The sequence below is a fragment of the Tachysurus vachellii genome, chromosome 18 (assembly GCF_030014155.1).
Source record: "Tachysurus vachellii isolate PV-2020 chromosome 18, HZAU_Pvac_v1, whole genome shotgun sequence".
Taxonomy (NCBI): domain Eukaryota; kingdom Metazoa; phylum Chordata; class Actinopteri; order Siluriformes; family Bagridae; genus Tachysurus; species Tachysurus vachellii.
The window spans coordinates 2088899-2111735 of record NC_083477.1 but is presented as its reverse complement, the minus strand read 5'-3'; the positions used below and the strand labels follow the sequence as shown (position 1 = coordinate 2111735).

At 39.8% G+C, this 22837-nt stretch overlaps 2 protein-coding genes across 2 annotated transcripts in view; both read left to right on the top strand.

The window, feature by feature from the left end:
* rpl23 (ribosomal protein L23) overlaps positions 1–22837 on the top strand; it is a 279577-nt gene that overhangs the window by 209822 nt on the left and 46918 nt on the right. The gene's annotated exons all lie outside the window — the stretch shown is intronic.
* On the top strand, positions 1292–22536 carry LOC132861508 (scavenger receptor cysteine-rich domain-containing group B protein-like). The gene is made up of 9 exons (XM_060893066.1): positions 1292–1381; positions 3687–3745; positions 3900–4034; positions 4206–4384; positions 5562–5591; positions 18286–18600; positions 19810–20050; positions 20765–21055; positions 22506–22536. Exons 4-9 carry the CDS (start codon positions 4354–4356, stop codon positions 22534–22536), a joined length of 939 nt encoding a protein of 312 aa, XP_060749049.1. The 5' UTR covers positions 1292–1381; positions 3687–3745; positions 3900–4034; positions 4206–4353.

Below are 22837 nucleotides of genomic sequence, written 5' to 3'. Positions count from 1 at the left end.
GCTTTCACACATTTGGCTCAGGCTTCTTTAACAAACTAGAAAAACATTCATTGTTACTAATACAAAATCACTAAACTGAATTGTAAACAAAATTATTTAAGAATTTATTGAGCTTTTACGTCCCCCCCCCCCAAAAAAAAAAAAGAAAAAAAAAAAAAAGAAAAAAGAAAATTTACAAACATTCCAAAGCTTAATATTTGAATTAAACAAAACACGTTAAATTATACAGTGTAGTGCTGGTGGTTAGTAGCCTGAGATTTAATTTATGATAAATTCATTATTTTATAAAATATCATAAAACCGTTTGAGCAGGTGTTGTCAGTGAACCGGGGCCCCTGGCACCATCTCAGGGCCCCCAGTTTGAGAACCACTGACCTAGACTACATGTTCTGAGCAGGTGTTGTCAGTGAACAGGCTGTAAAACTGTTGGCTAAGTTACAGACACTCATGAAAAACTAATGCTGATGATCTGGGAAACGTCTCTAACAGCAGTCACAATGTCATTGTTTGTGTCAAACAAGTTGTGAATTTGTTGTAACATTACAACAGGAGATCATGACTTACTCTGTGCTCAAAGTGATGCTCGCAGCTCCAGTGCTTTTCTCTGTGGGTGAAGGAGGACGATGCTGAACAATTCCAGGATCTGCTTTTTTTTATTGGTTGTTGCGTTAAATCTTATCCAGATACAATAGTGCTATTTTCTGATTGGCTATTGTGTAGCCTCTTTTTTTGATTGGCTGATAAGTGTCAGGCTCGACTAAGAGATCCAGGTGAGACGCACTTGGTTCCTGCCCGGTTCCATAGAGAGTGGTGCGGACTGATATATTTTGGGCGCTGCGGCTTATTAAATATATGAGAAATAGTAAGTTTTTCTGCGTGACAAATACAATGTGTGGTGGGAGAGCGTGAGAAAAGACCGACATGAGGGACTGTCACTCTCAATGCGTGACACTTGAGAGCTTTGTATTCTTGGTGTTGAATTACATGAAATTAGAGGGTAAATTTAATCAAATGGTGGTTTGGTGCCCCTAGTGGTTAATGCATTGCATACATTCATTATTTTGTCCTTGCGTGCCTACCATAGTTCAGCAGAAAATTGCTGATACTGCTGCGGGTAAGGGTGTTTTCCTTCCCTTTGTTTATGGTATTTTAGGAGATAAAAGTGATAAATGTGTGTTTAATATGAGTTTTACAAATGTTAACATTTGTAGTGATTATATCAACAAATGTACAGTGAGTCGGATGGGTTTATATGTCTGATGGAAAACACACAATTACCTTTAATGAGAGCGAGTTTGTCTATTTTGTTTTTCTTATTTCAGTGGTTTATGTCTGCAGTGTTTTCACCCTGTGTTATAACACATTTTGATGTATTCCTCAGGTATGTGATTTTTATGTTTATTTTTGTTATTTTGTTAAAGGTGTGGTGCATCTACTCTCCTCTCCTTTACTCTCCTCTCCTGTACTCGACTTTACTCTCCTCTACTCTATTTTATTTTGACACCATGTTATGTTCTTTAGACAGACAAATGAACACGAGCTGATGCTCCTTCACATAACCTTATTTTACTCACTTCAGTAACAAAACATACACACATGACTCTGGATGTCATTGTATCAGATGACCACTAGATGTCATCATAACCTCATATGTATAACATATACAATATGTTTACATCCCCCTTCTTAAAGGTGCCCTGCCACACGTATTTCATTACTTTTGTGGTAATGTCTGAAGTTTATCATGGACTCTGTAACATTTTTTGTGGAAATAATGCCTTGGTTACCTTGTTTCAAGCCATTCTAGTGTGGTATAGAAAGCCTGCAGGAAGACTCAGCTCGATTTGCGCCAGTTCTCATGAATATTCAAATGAGCTATGCTGCTTGGCTCCGATTGGCTAACGGATAGGATATGAGAGCATGACTATTCATTCACCCAGCGCAATAAGTAGCCTAGGCTAGAGGAAATTTGTTTACAATCACCTTGAATTGCGGCAGAATGGCTTCTTCACAAGCCCGTTGACGTTCAGCCATCCTTGCTGTATAGGAAACTCACTGAGCTACACGAATTCTGTGGGCGCGGTCTCAAGTGGGAGAGCTCATGAATAGTAATGAGCTCAATCATTACTACGTCACACTGAGCAGCTTTTCCAACTGACCTGATTTCTCCCCTTATTTCTTTTAAGTGGCTAGAACTGACCGGGGAGGTAGGAGTTCGTTTTCACATTCACGACACAACACAAACACATATGGACTAGGGATGAGCGAGTACAGAATTATCTGTATTTGTATCTGTATCTGTTAACCATATGAATTATCTGTATCTGTATCTGTACTCGGAGTGGGTGGGGCTTTAAACGGGCGGGGCTTTAACCGGTATGTTATTTTAAGCATGCAATTGATATGGGTTGATATGGGTTGATCAGAAATTGTTATATTTATTGCTGATTAGAAAAATATTTACAGGACAGCATCAGGATTGAGCTTCAGATCAATGGTTTTGATCACGATAGCAAACAAACTATATTACAGAACAAGTTTTGCAACAATGAAAACAAAACAATGCAGTGCAATTATGAAGTAAAATGTAATGAACAACATAACTTTCTTTTTTAACTTTTAATTTTTTTATGATCAGTGTGATTTTTTTTATTTTTTTGGTTCTTTTTTATTTTTTTATTTCCACACCAGGTGTGTGTGTGTGAGTGTGTGTAGCTTAATAATTAATTTGTAATATTTATAACACTAGCTTACTACCTTTATGTTTTTATGAAATACAGCAAAAACGTGTCAGACATGCAGTGTCTGGTTACTGGTTAGAGACAACTGAAGGTTTAAAAAAGAAAAAAATCTCCGACAGGCAGAGACGCAATGCGAGTCGCATTCTACCAAGCAAGCACCACGTCTGAACGAACCCACGTTTACCAGAACTCTACTGGTTAGTAAGTACGTATTATTAACGTTACAACCAGAAGTAAAAAGCTGAAGAAACCCTAAACGTTAACGGAAAAGACCCGCAAACCCAAGTGACTGAGGGAGAGACAGAGAGCTGTTCTGTGTGTGACTGTGAGTGAAAAAAACTTGCGCTACTCGTTCGTATTTATACCCGCTGGCTGATAGGAAACAGGTGGCGCAGCAATCAGACTTCGCGATGGGTGCTGGGAGTTGTAGTCCGGAAAACGGTTAATATTCCGGAGATGCTTCTCTCCGTTGTTGGTCGGGAAGCGAGGCTGGTGCGCTGATCGTGACAATTATATTCATGGTGTTGAATTACATGAAATTAGAGTGCAAATTAAATCAAATGGTGTTTTGGTGCCTCTAGTGGTTAACTCATTGCAGACATTCATTATTTATTCCTTGCGCGCGTACGTAGTTCAGCAGAAAATGGCTGACACTGCTGTAAGCGTGTTTCTCTTCCCTCCGTTTATGGTAATTTAGGAGATAAAGGTGGTAAGTGTGTTTAATATGAGTTTTTCCAATGTAAACATTTGTAGTGATTATATCAACAAATGTACAGTGAGTTGATGGGTTTATATGTCTGATGGAAACTTTGTCATAAAATTTAAAGTTTAATTTTTTTTCAAATTAATGTTCTGCGGCCTACGTAGCTTCAGATGACTAAATGGAAAACACACAATTACCTTTAATGAGAGTGAGTTTTTTATTTTATGTTTTTCTTATTTCAGTGGTTTATGTCTGCAGTGTTTTCACCCTGTGTTATAATACATTTTGATGCATTCCTCAGGTATGTGATTTTCATGTTTATTTTTGTTATTTTGTTAATATGGAATTGTTACAAGTTGTATGTAGTTCAGCAGAAAATGGCTGACACTGTTGCGGTGGTTTATGTCTGAACTGTTTTCACCCTGTATTATAATACATTTTGATGTATTCCTCAGATACGATCATCGTTGCTGCGGAGAATAAAATAAAGGACAGACAACCAGAGTCTTGCGTGTGTCTTCTATTTAAAGTTTGTGATGGTTGTGTGGGATGTGTTGAGGTCACACAACGGACAACAATCTTTAAACCTAGTAAGATCTGTATATTACAGTTGTGTAAGCTGTACATTTATATAACTAGAAAAATATAATATGCATTTACATCAGATCTAGAATCGATATTTTTGACTTCAACTTTTGGGCTGTTAAAAAACTTTAAAATTTTTATATGCAGCAAAAACGTTTTTTGACTCACTTTAACAGGAACTGACCATAAATAAACTCCACCTCTTTGGTTGCGTGAAGAAACATAAAACATCGGTTGTCGTTACGTCATGAGATTCCTTGTGAGAAGAAAGCAGCAGTGAACATTGTAATTAGAATCAAACTGATTTACATCTTAAGGACCAAGATGCTGAATCTTCACCTCACTTTAACGCTCGGTAAATTCAACATTTTATATCAATACGTTTGTCTTGTGATTAATATTATTGTATAATTTCCACATTTTACATGTGTGAAGTATATCCTTTGGGTTTTTTATATATATATATATATATATATATATATATATATATATATATATATATATATATATATATATATATGTATATATATATAACTTGGGATTATTTTTTAAATAATTTATGTTTCTATTTTTCAATATATAAATTTTTTACTATGCTTTGGATGATGCCAGTATTTAAATATTTATTTTAATGTGAAGATATTCTACAGATGAAGACATTTACAAAGCAGGTTTACTTTTACCTGAAGTCTCCGGCTTGCTTATTAGGGATAAGGATGGATTTATGGTATATTAAATTTTAAATAAATAAATAATTTTAAATTTATTTTAATCTTCAATTGTATGTATTTATATATTTATTTTCATTATATATGTACATATATATATATATATATATATATATATATATATATATATATATATATATATATATATATATATATTATACTTCTGTAAAGCTGCTTTGAGACAATGGGAATTGTTAAAAGTGCTATTCAAATAAATTGAATTTGAATTTAAACTTAACAAAAATTCAAAAATCATGCTGTTATTTTCTGTAATTTTTTTCCCCCTTAAAATCAAAAAAACTTTGGGTGGACAAATTCCTGCTCACTGCTGATGCCGCCCTAGCTCAAGAAGCACAACATATCAAACCTTGAGGTGAATGGGCTACAACAGGATAAGAGTACAGACTCACACAAACTGATTAAAGATTAGGCAAAAAGAAATCAGATGGTCTATTGGTCACAAGCTCTTGACCTGTATCTGTGTTTTTTATGCATTGTGCTTCTTCTGCATGGTTGAATAATTGGATAACTGCCTAAATAAACAGGTGCCTAAAGAAACAGGTGTTTCTAATAAAATGGATAGTGTGTTCTAACATTTACCCATTTAAAATTTTTATGAATGGTGCCAATTTGTTCTGGAGTTGTTTGTTGTTGTTGTTGTTATTATTATTATTATTATTATTATTATTATTATTATTATTATTACTACTACTACTACTACTACTAAGATTATTAAACAAAAGACAGCTTTGGTTTTTCCATCACTGGTTTCATGAACTTCCTCCTCTTTATTTCTCTCTACAGTCGGTGTTCTTAGAGCTTCTCTGCTGGCTGGTAAGTCTAATTTTCATTTGAATCCATTTAATTTACTCTCTAGATCAGACATCTAACTCACCTTCTGCCCAGGTCACATTAGCACTTTTTGAGCCTTTGAAGTACTATAAACTATAGATATTGATAGAACAGGGCATAGAAGCCTTTATTATCGCCGCATATACATTACAGCACAGTGGAATTCTTTTCTTCACATATCAGGGGCACAGAGTGCAGGGGCAGCTATGATACAGCGCCCCTATGCTCCCCGATTCTCCGATCAACAACCCAGAGCCTTAACCAGTTGAGCCACCACTGCTCAAAGGTGCATTAGACAAAAGTAGGTGTCTTTAGCAACATTTCTATTTTCTTACGTCGTGTAAGTTCTGAGGTTTGAGAGATTTAAAGTATAAAGTATCACACTGGTAGACACATGCAAGAGTAAAAAAGGTTTCACAATTTATTGTGCTCAACTGCGCAGCAGGACCCAACACTCCGCATATAGCTTGAGAGATGAAGGGCCACGATCATTGATTACATTAAGATTTTATAGACAGAACTCAAGTACAGAAGATATGTAAATGCAAAACATCAATCATTGGCTCAAAATCTCCTGATCAAGCTAATCTGGACCGGGCCAAGGCTTGCTAGAAGGTCTACTAGAAGATTTACTGGACGTTGTTTATGCCTAATTCCCGACAACTCGTCTCCAGTTCCTACTGCCCTTGTCATAATCTTAAGAAAACAACCGATAACAATGTCAGTCTCTGGTCATTACGCATATAAAGTAAAAGCATAGAAGGACAAGGCCTATGAACATCTTTAGATTAGAAATTTCCACCACACTCCTTAATTAAGTGTACACAAATCTGTGTTTGTTTTAGATCGCGCTAACATACGACTCATTGGTGGCTACGACCCCTGCTCTGGTAGAGTGGAGATCCTGCATAATGACCAGTGGGGAACAGTGTGTCATGACGACTGGGACCTGAATGATGCAGAGGTGGTGTGTAGACAGATTGGATGTGGTAAAGCTGTCACTGCTCATCAGGATGCTGACTTTGGTCAGGGAAGTGGTGAAATATGGCTGGATGATGTTCAGTGTTCTGGAAATGAAAGCACCATCACACAGTGCACTCATAGTGGATTTGGAAAACACAACTGCAAACATAGAGAAGATGCTGGTGTTACTTGCTCAGGTAATTAGTTTTATATTATGTCATTGTCATCAGTGTTATTATGTTTATATTGTATATACTGTCATTTTGCCATTCAGATTGGTGAGCTAAAATATTATACAGAAAAATACACCTGTTTTATTGTTTGCCATCCACTAAAGCTAGGGGTTAATGCTGTTATAGGATTATTTAAGTGGTTTATACAATAACAATTTGACAACAATTATTTTTCTTTGATTAGTTAACGGAAGACACATCATACAGTTTATTTATTTAGAGTAACATTTAATTATGTGGAATATCTTTTTAATTTAAGTCCTGTTATTTACATTAGAGATGAGAAGATATAGAAATTACAGCATTAGTACAAATACATTATTATAAAGCTGTAATAGAATATTAATTACTATTTGTGGAAGTTCAACAGTGCTGTTGTCAGGACTCAGCCCCGGACTTTTGTCCATGTGCATTTGTTTTTGTTCCTGGTCACGTGTCTGCCCCGTCTTTGTTTACTCCTCCCCGTCTCTACACACCTGTTTCCTATCGTTAATTGTTCTGTGTATTTAACTGTGCCGCATTGCCGATGGCAGGGCGGAATCAGTGTCTAAGTATCGTCTGTGTTACCAAATTGTTTCTTCGTCCTGTGTACTGATAAGTTGTTGTCTTTGTTCCTGTTACGTATTTTTAGTTATTAAACCTTATGTATTTGAACCTATACACCCTAACCCTGCATACGAGTCTGGCTCCCTCCTCCTGGTCGTGACAGAATGATTCCGCCAAACTCGGACCCAGCAGGATAGCTTCCAACCTGGACCGGCTTTTTGGGAGCATTTTGTCTTTATTCTCCCCCTCCTGGACTCCTCCCCCTTCCCCCTACTGTTCCTTCAGTCTTCCAGTCATCCGGGACCATTTTTCTTTTTTTTTGGTGACATCGCTTTGCATTTTATTTGGTGGGGGATGTCACTTTGTTTCCGGTTCACCGAGGAGGACGTCGCCCTCATTTCTGTGCTGCGGAGGGTGTCACCGTCCCGGTATTGCCCCCCCCCTTTTTTTTGGTGCCCTGAGGCATCACCCCGTACCTGATCCGGTGGGGGATGTTGCTCCGTTTCCGGTTCACCGAAGAGGACGTTGCCTCACTTCATCTGCGGGGGGTGTTGCCGGTCCGTGGCGGAGGATATTTCCAGCCCTCCCTCCCTCTTATCTCTGATCGTCAAGACGTGTGTCAGACACGCGGGGATAAAAGACCCAAATGCAGGATAGCTTAAAAAGAAACGGGGTTTATTACAAAAAACACGAAACATGGACACCGACTCGAGACACAACAACAAAAGACACCAGGACAAAAGAAAGGATTCTGTGCTGCACAAGGCAACACGGCTTAACTAAATACTAATAATAATCATGACACATGAGGGACAGGTGTGCAGAGGTGGGGAGGAAAAGACAAGGGCAGGGCAGACACATGAACATAAAACGTAAACAAAAAAGCACATGACCAAAGTCCGGGCTGATTCCTGACAACGTGTGTCTGGCCGCGTTGCATCGGGGGATGCACTCGGTCCTTTAGCTTGGCTGTGGACGTCACTCTGCCCTTCAGCTTGGCTTTGGACGTTGCTCGGCCCTTCAGCTGGGCTGTAGACATCGCTCAGCCCTCTCTGGCTGCGCCGCTGTGTGCCTTGCTCCCCCAATTGCTTCGCCATGTGCCTTGCTTCCCCCGCCAGCCTCGCTGTGTGCCTTCCTCCCCTCACCGGCCTCGCCGTGTGCCTTCCTCCCCTCACCGGCCTCGCCGTGTGCCTTCCTCCCCTCACCGGCCTTGCCGTGTGCCTTCCTCCCCTCACCGGCCTTGCCGTGTGCCTTGCTTCCCCCACCTGCCTCGCCATGTGCCTTCCTCCCCTCACCGGCCTCGCCGTGTGCCTTGCTTCCCCCACCTGCCTCGCCATGTGCCTTCCTCCCCTCACCGGCCTCGCGTGTCCCTTGCTCCCCCCATTGGGCCCCCCCGGACCTCGTCGGGATTGTCATTAAGACGGCAATGGTGCTTCGGGAGCCGCGCCTCGAGGGGGGGTACTGTCAGGACTCAGCTCCTCGCCATCTCTACACACCTGTTTCCTATCGTTAATTGTTATGTGTACTTAACTGTGCCGCGTTGCCGATGGAAGGGCGGAATCAGTGTCTAAGTATCGTCTGTGTTACCTTATTGTTTCCTCATCCTGTGTACTGGTTAATTGTCGTCTTTGTTCCTGTTATGTATTTTTAGTTATTAAACCCTATGTATTTGAAGCTATCCTGCATACAGGTCTGTCTCCCTCCTCCTGGTTGTGACAGCTGTGGGTTTCTGAGCTGTTATACACCGATCAGCCAAAACATTAAAACCACTGATATGTAAAAACATTTATTATCTTGTTAAATTGGCATCAAGTAGTGAGATATTTTAGAACAGTCAGCTCTCCATGGTGATGTTGGAACCAGAAAAATAGGCAAGCATAAGGGTCTGAGTTACTTTAATAGGTTACTTTAATATTTTTGGCCAATTGTGATGGCTAGACAACTGGATCAGAGCATCTCCAGTACAGCAGGTCTTGTGGGGTTTTCACTGTATGCAGTGTTTAGTGATATTCATGGGGAGTGAAGGCTAGTCTAGTCTAGACATGTCTCACTGTGCATGTACATCTGTTTACAAAATAATTTTTCATTGAGTCAATTTAAACAGCCATTTCTTATTACATCTTTTGTGTCCTGCACTTATCAGGCTTAAATATTGTGCCTTGAATGCAGTCATTTTCTGGAAAAATGTGTAAAACTTGCATGAAAAAGCCACCTATGAACAGAGACGAGGTGGTGGGTTTCTTAAAATAGTAATGAACTGAATTTGAAAGGTGTTAATACTGAGTTACATTTAATAATATAATGCAGATTATATTATTATTCATTACGTGAAAGTCCTGAAATCTTTATTGATAAAGGATTAGAAATGAGAGAAATGGATTCATATGAGGGCAAATGCTATAATATTCTATGCAGTAATAAGATTCATTATGATTAATTAACATGAACGTACTTTCTGATGTTTGTATTAGATAACATACGACTCACTGGTGGCAACGACCCCTGCTCTGGTAGAGTGGAGATCCTGTATAATAGTCAGTGGGGAACAGTGTGTGATGACGACTGGGACCTGAAAGATGCAGAGGTGGTGTGTAGACAGATTGGATGTGGTAAAGCTGTCACTGCTCATCACGGTGCCCACTTTGGTCAGGGAAGTGGTGAAATATGGCTGGAAGATGTTCAGTGTTCTGGAAATGAAAGCAGCATCACACAGTGCACTCACAGAGGATTTGGACAACACAACTGTAGCCATAGGGAAGATGCTGGTGTTACTTGCTCAGGTAATTAGTTTTATATTATGACTTTGTCATCAGTGTTATTATGTTTATAGTGTATATACTGTCATTTTGCCATTCAGATTGGAGAGCTAAAATATTATACAGAAAAATACACCTGTTTTATTGTTTGCCATCCACTAAAGCTAGGGGTGAATGCTGTTATAGGATTATTTAAGTGATTTAAACATTAAGACCACTAATATGTGAAGTGAATAACATTTATCATCTTGTTAAGTTGGCATCAAGTGGTGAGATATATTAGAACAGTCACAGCAGGGGCGTAGCCATCATTTAAAAAGTGGGGGGGACGTAATGTCTAGTGTTATCTTTTTTTTTTCAGTTAACCCTTGTGTAAATGACAGGTTTTATTTTTAATCATGATTTTTTTTTAATCATGCTTTATATGCGTTATGATTATATATGATTATAAAACGGAAAGAAAAAAAGAAATAGAACAGCTTGCCACTGGGACAGTACCCTTAAAAGCCACATGTTCTCACCTGTAAAGCTTCTTGTGTGACATCCTGAATCTGCCCTGACAAACCTACAGTATGCTGTCTGTTTCTTGCTCATTCTTGACAACACATAAAAACGTAAAATTAGTGCAATAATGAAAGAGCAGCCCATTAAATAAAGATTGTACCTATCAGCATACTGTAACGTTTCCCCTGTGATCTACCCTCATTCACCGGACTACATTATCCATCATCCTTTGCACCCCGTCATCCACCATGTTTGTTTCCCGTCTTCACCTGTCTGTTCACCCGGACTCTATTTATACTCATCACCACTGTCTTCACTCATTGTTGGTTATGGTCTTTACTACGTTGTATGTATGTGTGATTTACCTGCTCCTTATTATTAAAATGACATCTTTAATGTCACTATTCGTCGTCCTCGTCTCTGTCGTGTACATACAGTGACACATACTTGATATTATGTGGAATTGGCAGTTAAACATGCTGTAAAATCTCAGTTCAACATTATCTTTATTCTTATTTTAAGGGTTTTGATAACACACTTGTTAAAACAAAAGACGTTATAAAAGTGTTTATATAACGTTTGTTAAAGCAGCTATTTTTCCTTATAATCCTTTAAATTAAAACTTGCTCATTATTCAACAAGAGCAACCGGCAGAGTTACTAAACATTGTGCAACACAATTCGGAGACCATATGCCAACTTACACTGCTTGACATTTTTATAAAAAAGGAGTGAAGCGTTTTTTGCCGCTTTGAGCTCATCGTAACCGAATGCTGGACCGCGGGTGCGACTCGAGCTACAGTACTGGGGGCGCGTGATGATGACGTGACAACTGAGTGACTGATTGCCGTGAACGTCATGTATAGACTATCTTAAACTTTGAATTTTAAATCACTCTGCATTTATATACATTGCTCCATTAAAACCTCAACATGTGGTGAACACAACTCTCCACTAAAAAAGTGAGGGGGACGAATTTACTTTTTATAAAAAGTGCGGGGGACATGTCCCCCGCGTCCCCCGCGTAATCTACGCCCCTGAGTCACAGACTAGCAGATAATACGGTACATAAAACCACCATCAGAACGTTTCCCAACTAGAAGCCGTGGGTGGATAAAACCATCCGAGCCACACTAGAGATCCCGCTTCGCTACCTACAACACGGGGCTCGCCACCCGGGACATGGACGAGTGGACAAGGCTGCATATTACATTGTGCGCAGAGCGATGAAGGAAACAAAGTGGCACTACGGAAGGAAACTAGAGTCACAGTTCCAACATAGTGGCTCTAGGAGCCTGTGGCAGAGACTAAGGAACATTACAGACTATAGAACACCTGCTTCTAGAATGGGGAATGCGGATGCTTCTCTGGCAGACGAGCTAAACACCTTTTACACTCGCTTCAAGGCTGCAGCTAACCACGCTAGCGGTGCTAGGGGCACAAACAGCATGCATGCTGAGAGAGCTGGAGAGGTAAACACATTCACTATCTCGGAGCATGACGTAAGGAGGGCATTCAAGAGAGTGAATACCAGGAAGGCAGCAGGACCAGACGGCATCACAGGTCGGGTTCTGAAAGCCTGCACTGGCCAGCTAGCATTGGTGTTCACTTAGATATTCAACCTCTCACTGGCACAGTCTATTGTCCCCTCATGCTTTAAACAGTCCACCATTGTTTCTGTCCCAAAGAAACCCCAGCCCGCCTGCCTCAACGACTACCGCCCTGTAGCTCTGACCTCAATAGTGATGAAGTGCTTTGAGAGACTTGTCAGAGACTTCATCACTGCATCACTACCAGACACACTGGATCCACTACAGTTTGCGCACCGCCAGAACCGCTCTACTGAGGATGCTATTGCTCATCTTCTCCACACCACGATGAGCAACCTGGACTGCAGAAAAGGGAATTATGCGAAAATGCTGTTTGTTTCGTTTAACACCATAATTCCCTCCATGCTCACCTCTAAGTCACCTCTTCCTGAAAGACAGACCACAGGCCGTACGGTGGGCAAACACACCTCATCCACCCTCACCCTCAGCACTGGAGCCCCCCAGGGTTGTGTTCTGAGCCCCCTGCTGTACTGTACATGTATGACTGTGTGGCCACTTCCAACTCCACCACCATCATCAAGTTTGCTGACGACACTGCTGTGGTGGGCCTGATCTCCAACAACGATGAGACGGCCTACCTACAGGAGACTAAAAACCTAGAGATATGGTGCCAGGAGAACAATCTTCTCCTGAACGTCAGCAAGACTAAGGAGTGGATTGTGGACTTCAGCACAAAACAGGAGTGGTCATACCAACCGCTAAACATCAACAGGACCCCAGTGGAAAGAGTGGACAGTTTCCGGTACCTAGGTGTTCACATCACACAGGACTTGCCTTGGTCCTGTCACATCAACACCCTGGTGAAGAAGGCCCGGCAGCGACTGTACCACCTGAGACGCTTAAGGGACTTCAGACAACCCTCTCAGGTGCTAAAGACTTTCTATACCTGCACCACTGAGAGTGTCCTGATGGGTCGCATCACTTCCTGGTTCTGGAACAGCACCATGCAGGACAGGTGAGCCCTCCAGAGGGTGGTGCGATCAGCTGAATTGAATGTACCATCCATACTGAGCTCCCTGACCTGCAGGACATCTACAGCACGTGGTGCCGGACCAGAGCCAGGAAGATTGTAAAAGATCTCAGCCATCCCAACAATGGACTCTTTTCTTTGTTGCATTCAGGGAAACGCTTCCGCTCCCTGAAAGCAAACACATAGAGAATGAGGAGAAGCTTCTTCCTGCAGGCCATTCTCTCCATCTTCACTGTTCTATGCACACCCTTTTTTTGCACTGACACTTTAATTCTGGACTGTCACTGTCACTTTAACTCTGAACTTGCACAGCACAGTGCCACTTTATACACTTTATACACTATTTACACACCATACTGCACCTGGACACTTTAAGGACAATCTTTAAAAACCATACACATTTATGTATATTAGGGCTGCACGATTTAGGGTAAATGTCATATTGCGATTATTGAGGTCAATATTGCGATTGCGATATGCGATTGTGATATAAAAAACAAATGGTATCATGAGTCAACTTGCTTGGTTCTCAAGGAAAATGCACACACAGATTACTGATAATGCTGAAATTTGTATTTCTCAACTCAAATTAGCAACAACAACAAACAAATGCAAAATGTTTTCAAATTAAAATATTTTTACAAAATAACATCTTTGCATTACTGCAAATAAACTTGTTATTGTCTCAATAGTACAGCTAAATATAATAAATAGAACAAAGTAATTTCTGTCTTCATGAAAATGAGATATTTTGAACATTCTTTCCAAACAGGGATATTTTACCTGGACGTAACATTTTTGTATAAATGTTCAAAAAGGAATTTGGATATAAATGTGTGGTTCAAACCACTAAAACTGTTGTTTGTCATTTACAGGGTTCCCGCGGGGTCTTAAAAAGTCTTAAAAGCATTGAATTTATTAATTTGGAAATAATACCTTAAAAAGTCTTTAAAAAGTCTTGGATTTTTGTCAGCGAACGCGGGATAAAAACGGACCCAAATGCAGGACAGCTTAACAGAAACGGGATTTAATAACCCAAAAAAACACGAAACAGGACACAGACAAAACCAGACATGAAGACAAGAGGATTCCGCACTGCACAATGCAACGCGGCTCAACTAAATAATCCAAATAATCAATAAACATGAGGGACAGGTGTGCAGAGGCGGGGCGGAAAAGACAAGGGCGGGGCAGACACGTGAACATGAAACATAAACAAAAGGCACATGGCCAAAGTCCAGGCAGAGTCCTGACAATTTTGATGTTTGGGTCTTAAAAATTGTGCTGTATGTAACTTCTCCATATTGTAATTTTCCTCAAAAGTTTCATTTGTCAACCACGATTATTTAAATTAAATGACGTAGTATAAAAGAGTTTCGGAACCAATAATTGAGAACGCAACGCAGCCCCGGGTCACCGTACAAAATACTGCGAACACGCGATGCCTTTAGTAAAGGAAGATCACGTGCTACGACACCACAGCCATAGACTACAACACAACACAACAACACAACAAGCAAAGGAGAAGCACGAGAAATCAATGAAAATCTCAGCATTCCACAGGAAAGGTTGACTGACGTAGTGTTAATTTCGTCAGACGAGACGAGACGAAATATGTTCGTCAACAACCTAAAATCTCTCTTCATTTTCGTCTACAATTGTCTCTGTTTTTTCATCAGCTGTTACGCCTTTAAAATATTCAGCACGAGTTCGGGGCTTCGCTGTTGCTCAAGTTACAGGTCCGCGAAACGGACCCCGCTTATTATATTGCTACCTACCGAATAAATCGATAATTTGACTCAAAATGATGATTTAAAAAGGAGTTTATTGATTTAAAAACGATTGTATTGCTTCCTCTAAAGAAAATACTGTGCTCCGTCTCTACGGTTAGAATCCTGTGTGTCCATGGCAACGCACTGTTTTTCATGGCAACGGTGTATTATAGTTCGCAGCGGTCTGTTATCAAGAAATAAAATAGTGTGTGTGTAGAAAGAATTCGTCCACACGCCGCTCAAATAAAGAAATAAATGAATGAATAAATAAATAAATAAATAGTCCTGAGCGCAGGTCCACCATCTAGGCAGCTTTTTGTGTTAAATTATATTTCCTGTCCCTGCGCAGGCTCTTTTATTGTACATGACAGCTTATGTCCCAATGACCGGTCTTTGCATTACGATTAAAAGCAGTATCAATAAAGTAAAAAATGTGATGTGCAGTCAAGTCCGAGTGTATGATACTTCTCACTGATACTTTTGTGATTCGCGGAGTTTTGACAAGTTTTATAGCCTTGATATTGTTTCTTATTCAAAAGTGGTGACAGAAAAAACTCAGCACCCCCAACCTGAAACCTCTTCCCACCCCCCTGTCACAATCACATCATAATCAAAATGAATAATTAGGCTTAAAAACAAATGTATATGTAAGGGAATCAAGTTTAACAATTACATGTAATATTGCTCCAAATATCATCAATAATGGTGTGTGCAATACCATGTATAACTTGCATTAAGTTGGTAATTTATATACATACCTACAGTTTTGATCTTAGGCTTTTCATTAAGTTATTTATTTCCACTATAACACTTGTGTTCCTGATATTATTGCATTTAATGAGGCCTCGTTGTATTTATTTTTACAATAGATTCCAGATGTGGTCAAGCTACAATTTTTTTGACTAAAACTAGACTAAAATTAAAAGACTTTTAGTCGACTAAAACCTGACTAACAAAAAAAGATATGTGAATGAATAGGTCTAAATTAAAAATAGGTGACAAAATTAACACTAGGCTGATGCACGCAGTTATATTTTTAAAGTTTGTTTTTACGTTAGCTAGCTTCCAATTTCATTCTGAGGTTATGGGGAAATGTAAATTTAATGAAGCGTGGCTGGATAAAAACTCTTTTCGTCATTGGTTAAAACCAGTGGACAACAACGTTTTTGAGGCCTTTTGCACCATATACAAAAAAAGGATTCAGCTAAGTACAATGGGAATGAAGGCATTAGAGTCTCATGCCAAGTTGTCCAAGCACATTAACGCTCTCAATGGACAAAATCAAACTCCTACATCGCCTGCGTGTTTCAACCAACTAATGTTTGCCAGCTATCTGCTAATGTGCCTAAAGTGGCAACAAGAGCTTAGCCAGCTTGCTGCTAGCGCTGCAGACCCTCCAGCTATGGCCGCAACTAGAGTGGATCTGCGCACAGCTTTTGGGTCCACACCAACACTGACCTGATCTCCAGGTCCAACCTCTTGCGGGGAGGCCATAAGGAGAAGTTGACAGAACTGGCTGTCCTTGATAAAGACATTGCTGCCCTGAGTGAAGAGCTAAGGAGTTGACTGTCTTTCTTAATTTAATTTAATTTATTGTTGAGTTCTGATTTTCGATGTTTATTGTTCAGGGGTCTCTCAGTTCCCCATATTCCCAGCATGGAATAAGTAGCTAGCTCATGTTAAAAAACAACTTAACATTGTTCGGCAAACTTTCTTGTAGGCCTACTGAAATGTTTTTATTTTTCACACTGCTTGGCTTATCTTTTACCCATTCCACATTTGAAAAATAAATGAACACAAATTCAAGGATTTTGTTTTTCTTTCCTGGTAGGGACGTGAAATAGATATTAATTTTTTATATAAATGGTCTAAAAAGGTCTTAAAAAGACTTGAATTTAACTTGAGGAAACCTGTAGGAACCCTGCAGTTACAAAAACAAAGCAACAAACTGGTACTTACAAATCCTCTTTCTAAAAAGCTCTACTTATCACTTGAGAGGTTCTTTGCCAAAAAAACAAGCATATCCACCTTGTCTGGTTTCAGACAGGAGCGATGATTCGATACAACATTACCACTAGTGCTAAAAGCTCTCATGCCCCTTTTCCACAGGGGCCGTTTGAGTGCACCGGCTCTGAACCAGGAAAAGTGGTTCTTAAGTAGCACCAAAACGCTGCTGGTCTAGACTTAAGAACCGCTTGTGTCAGGGGCTGTGGGCGGGGCTACTGTTAGCGCTTTTGATAATGTACCTTAAGTATACTAAAGTTTAATACACTTTTACTTTACGGCGATATGATACATTATCAGCACACATGATAGTAAGTAGCTACACGCTAAGGCTAACTTTTTTCTGTGTTAATGATAAAATAACGTTATGTACTTTCTTGATGACAACCTCCGTTTATACAGATTACATGGAGCTGCACGTACACGTTGGATTCGCCGTGTTTGGGTGTTAATGTAGGTTCACAAAGCCATGAACATTAACAGTAAAGCAACATCCGCCATTGTTGATGTGTTTGTGTTTGCCGCTGCTGCGCTAACATTGCTATGACTTTAAACAAATTAGCATATCGTGACGTCACTGACTGGGTCTTCATCCCGTGCCTTCGGGCGCATCATTGCAAACCTTATTTTGATGCTCATTTTAAATGTATTATGGTGCCTGAACCCGTTAATATTATTTTATTGCTTTTGTATTAGTTGTTTGAAGAGTAAAAAAAAAAAAGGTCTGTCTTAACGCAAATTTACATCCGGCAAGTCGGTCGGACTTAAAGCAAAAAAAAAATAATAATTTAGTCGGTCCTAAATTGACAGGGTCGGTCAGGTTACGGCAAACAAGGATATTTTTAAGGATGGCCTTAGCGGTATAGTGTATGAAATAGGCAAACAGCTTTCAGAGAGAATGGGTTGTCATGTCCACACATGCATTTATTTATTTCATAAAATCGCAGCATTTTGCGTCATATAATCGCACAGGCTTGATATCGCGATTGCGATATGATTAATCGTGCAGCACTAATGTATATGTATATTTATGCATATGTATATACATTACTTCTCCACCTATATTTTCATATTTTATATACTGTTTTTATATAGTTTTTTTTATATAGTTTGTACTTTTTTATTATATATCTCCTTTTGGTTTTGGTTTATTTTTTTTATCCTAAATTGCATTCCTTTTTATTCTTATATACCAGACAGTTGCATAAAGCATTTCACTGCATGTCGTACCCTGTATGTATGTGTATGTGACAAATAAAATTTGATTTGATTTGATTGATTTGATTTGATTTGAACATCCATTCTGATGTTTGTTTTAGATGGCGCTAACATACGACTCACTAGTGGCTACAACTTATGCTCTGGCAGAGTGGAGATCCTGTATAATGGCCATTGGGGAACAGTGTGTGATGACTACTGGGACCTGAATGATGCAGAGGTGGTGTGTAGACAGATTGGATGTGGTAAAGCTGTCACTGCTCATGAAAGTGCCCACTTTGGTCAGGGAAGTGGTGAAATATGGCTGGATGATGTTCAGTGTTCTGGAAGTGAAAGCACCATCACACAGTGCACTCACAGTGGATTTGGACAACACAGCTGTAGCCATAAGGAAGATGCTGGTGTTACTTGCTCAGGTAATTAGTTTTATATTATGACTTTGTCATGAGTGTTATTATGTTTATATTGTATATACTGTCATTTTGCCATTCAGATTGGAGAGCTAAAATATTATACAGAAAAATACACCTGTTTTATTGTTTGCCATCCACTAAAGCTAGGGGTGAATGCTGTTATAGGATTATTTAAGTGATTTATACAATAACAGTTTGACAACAATTATTTTTCTTTGATTATTTAGCAGAAAACAAATCATACAGTTTATTTATTTAGAGTAACAATTACAAATACATTATTATAAAGCTGTTATAGAATATTAATTACTATTTGTGGAAGTTCAAATACAAAAAACAGGCAAGCATAAGGGTCTGAGTTACTTTAATAAGTTACTTTAATATCTGTGGCCAATTGTGACGGCTAGACACCTGGATCAGAGCATCTCCAGTACAGCAGGTCTTGTGGGGTTTTCACTGTATGCAGTGTTTAGTGATATTCATGGGGAGTGAAGGCTAGTCTAGTCTAGACATGTCTCACTGTGCATGTACATCTTTTTACAAAGTAATCTTTAATTGAGTCAATTTAAACAGCCATTTCTTATTACATCTTTTGTGTCCTGCACTTATCAGGCTTAAATATTTTTCCTTGAATGCAGTCATTTTCTGGAAAAATTTGCATGAAAAAGCCACATTACATTTTTTTTTACTGTGGATACCTAACACATATTTGATTGTTCGACTGGGACTGTGTATTGAATTTTGTTAGAATATTTAAATTCATTATTTATTAAACGGAACATCTTAGTTTGTTTCTAATGTTATTTCTTTTTATATCTCAAGCTAACTGCTACAAACAAAAATAATTTACCAATAAAACCTTTCTGTCATTTCATATATTAACTCAGTCTGAGAGGTCAGGCTGTGTATGTTTACATAGCTTTTCTTTATTCTCTCCCTCTCTTTGGAGCGGCAATAATAGTCCATAGAAATAAACTTGTTAACCTATGAACAGAGACAAGGTGGTGTTTTTTTTAAAAATAGTAATGAACTGAATTTGAAAGGTGTTAATACTGAGTTACATTTAATAATATAATGCAGATTTCTTTATTGATAAAGGATTAGAAATGAGAGAAATGGATTTGTATGAGGTCAAATGCTATAATATTATATACAGCAATAAGATTTATTATGATGAATTAACATCAACATGCTTTCTGATGTTTGTTTTAGATAACGTACGACTCACTGGTGGCAACGACCCCTGCTCTGGTAGAGTGGAGGTCCTGTATAATGACCAGTGGGGAACAGTGTGTGATGATGACTGGGACCTGAAAGATGCAGAGGTGATGTGTAGACAGATTGGATGTGGTAAAGCTGTCACTGCTCATCAAATTGCTTACTTTGGTCAGGGAAGTGGAGAAATATGGCTGGATAATGTTCAGTGTTCTGGAAATGAAAGCAGCATCACAAAGTGCACTCACAGAGGATTTGGAGTAAACAACTGTAGCCATAGTGAAGATGCTGGTGTTACTTGCTCAGGTAATTAGTTTTATATTATGACTGTCATCAGTGTTTGTAAATAACCATAAGTATATTTTGTTACAGGAAAGGCGATTGTCTTTTATTTTGAAATTTTTGCATTGCAATGGTTGACTTCTGGAAAAAAAGCCCACCAAACTACGTGTTGTGTTCGATTGTTCAGCCAAACACAAAGGTATGAGTCTAAATGATCATCTTCTCAGAGGGCCAGACCTGATTAACAATCTAACAGGCATCCTCCTTCGGTTCAGTCATCCTATTGCTCTAATGAGCGATATATAGAGATGTTCCACCAGTTTCACGTTCAGCGTTGCGACAAAGATTACCTGGGTTTTCTGTGGTTGAAAAACGGCAACACGGAGACTCAGCCACGGGTATACAGAATGAAGGTACATCTTTTTGGTGCGACATCATCCCCAGGGTGTGCAAATTACGGACTAAGGTATTTAGCTAAAGAACTCTGTCACACACACCCTGTAGGACCTGAGTTCATGGAAAGGAACTTTTATGTGAACGATGGAGTCACAAGCACAGACACAGCTGAAAAGACAATATAGCTCACACAAGAGGCCACAGAGATATGAGGGCTATAAGGAGGGCTCCATCTACAGAAATTTATCTCAAATAGCCGTGCTGTTCTACAAAGGATCCCGCCACCTGAACATGCAATAGAGACAAAAACAAAGGGCTTCAAAGACATGCCACAAGAACGGGCCTTAGGCATCCAATGGAACGTTGAAAGGGACTGTTTCAGATTTGACAACACTTTAAAATACCAACCAGCAACACGTCGAGGCATCTTATCTACTGTTGCATCCATCTACAGCCCCCATGGCTTCCTGGCGCCATATGTACTTCATGGAAAAAGTATCCTGCAGGAGATGTGTCACCAAGGTATCAACTGGGACTACTCTCTGCCAGAAGAACTGAGGCCAAGGTGGGAGAGTTGGCAATGTGCCTTTGTCAACTTAGACAAGGTAAACATAACTTGCTGTGACTTTCCTGCTAGTTTCAGAGAGCTTAAAGAGGAGATTTACTGTTCATTGGTAATAGCCAAAGCCCGAGCCCGTGCCCGTGACTAAAATCCCTAGACTTGAGCTAACTGCAGCTGTAGTCTCAATTAGTAACATGTTGAGAGAACTCTGCTACGCTCAAATCAGAGTATTTCTGGACAGATTCTAAGGTAGTTTTGGGCTGCGTAAACAATGAGGCATGTCGTTTTCATACCTTTGTAGCGAATAGGGTCCAAAGGATTCGCCAAAGTACAAACCCTCAGCAATGGGTTTACGTGCCATCTGAAGAGAACCCAGCCGATATTGCATCTAGGGGTAAATCTGTCACTGAGCTTCTTTCATCTAACTGATTCACCGGCCCCTCCTTTCTTTGGGAGAGGGACCTGCCCACAACACAAAGTGTAGACAGTGGAACTGTCTCTTGGAGATCCAGAAGTGGAAAAGCACAGACAGTGTTAACCAAAGTTACAGACACATTCAGCCATGCAGAATGTTTGTCCAAGTTCTCGTCATGGTCCAAAATCAAAGCTGTAGCACGTCTCATAGAAAGGGCCAAGAAAGTCAAATCAGGTGGGCCGGCTACAGTGAGTGACCAAGAAGGTACAGTACACATCATCATTCAGGATGTACAAAAACAAACATATTGAAAAGAGATAAAACTATTAAACAAAGGCAACCAGCTCCCACATCACAACAAACTGTTCCACTCAGACATTTTCAGGGACATGGACGGTCTCATCAAGGGCGGAGGGAGACTTTCTTCTATCAAAGACACTTAAACACCCTATTGTGATTCCAAAGGAACATCTTGTGACCAAACTCTTAATAGCTCACTGTCACGATAATGTCGAAAAAAAAATGGAAAAGGCTTCACCACAAATGAAATCAGATTCAGCAGCTACTGGATCCCAGGTATGAGCAGAACCGTTGCTTCTTTCATCTGCCAGTGTGTCAACTGTCGCAGACTCTGCAAGGCTCCGGAGGGTCAGAGAATGAGTGACCTACCTGCAGATCGTTTAGAGCCCTCTCCATCACTCACATACTGTGGTATGGACTGTTTTGGCCCTTTCATAACTACAGAAGGCTGAAAAACACATAAGCGGTATGGACTTTTGTTCACTTCCTTTGCTCCCGAGCCATTCACATTGAGCTATTAGAGGACCTATCCTCTGACACATTCATTAATTCATTAAGGTGTTTCATTGCTATCAGAGGTACAATTCGCTAAATCAGATGTGATCATCGAACAAACTTTGTTGGGGCAATGAATGAGTTTAAAGCTGCCCTAAGTGAACTGGACACCCAAAGACTCAGTACTTGTGTCTCAAAACCAGTGCAACTTTGTGATGAATGTACCTCACTCCATTCACGCAGGTGGAGTGTGGGAACTCCATATAAGTACTGACAGAAGTGTATTGAATACTACTGTCACTTGCGCATGGTAGACTAAATGATGCTTCACTAAGGACTTTATTCTATGAAGCTATGGCCATAGTCAACAGTCGCCCACTGACTGTAGACAACCTTAACAACCCTGACAGCTTGGAACCACTTACCCCTAACCACCTGCTCCACATGAAATCCAACACAACTCTGCCCCCACCTGGTGCCCTCCCAAAGGTGGACCTCTATGGAGCAAAGAGAAGGCGTTGTGAGCATTTTTTGACTGAGCAGTTCTGGTGCAGGTGGTGGCGTGTGTATCTGCA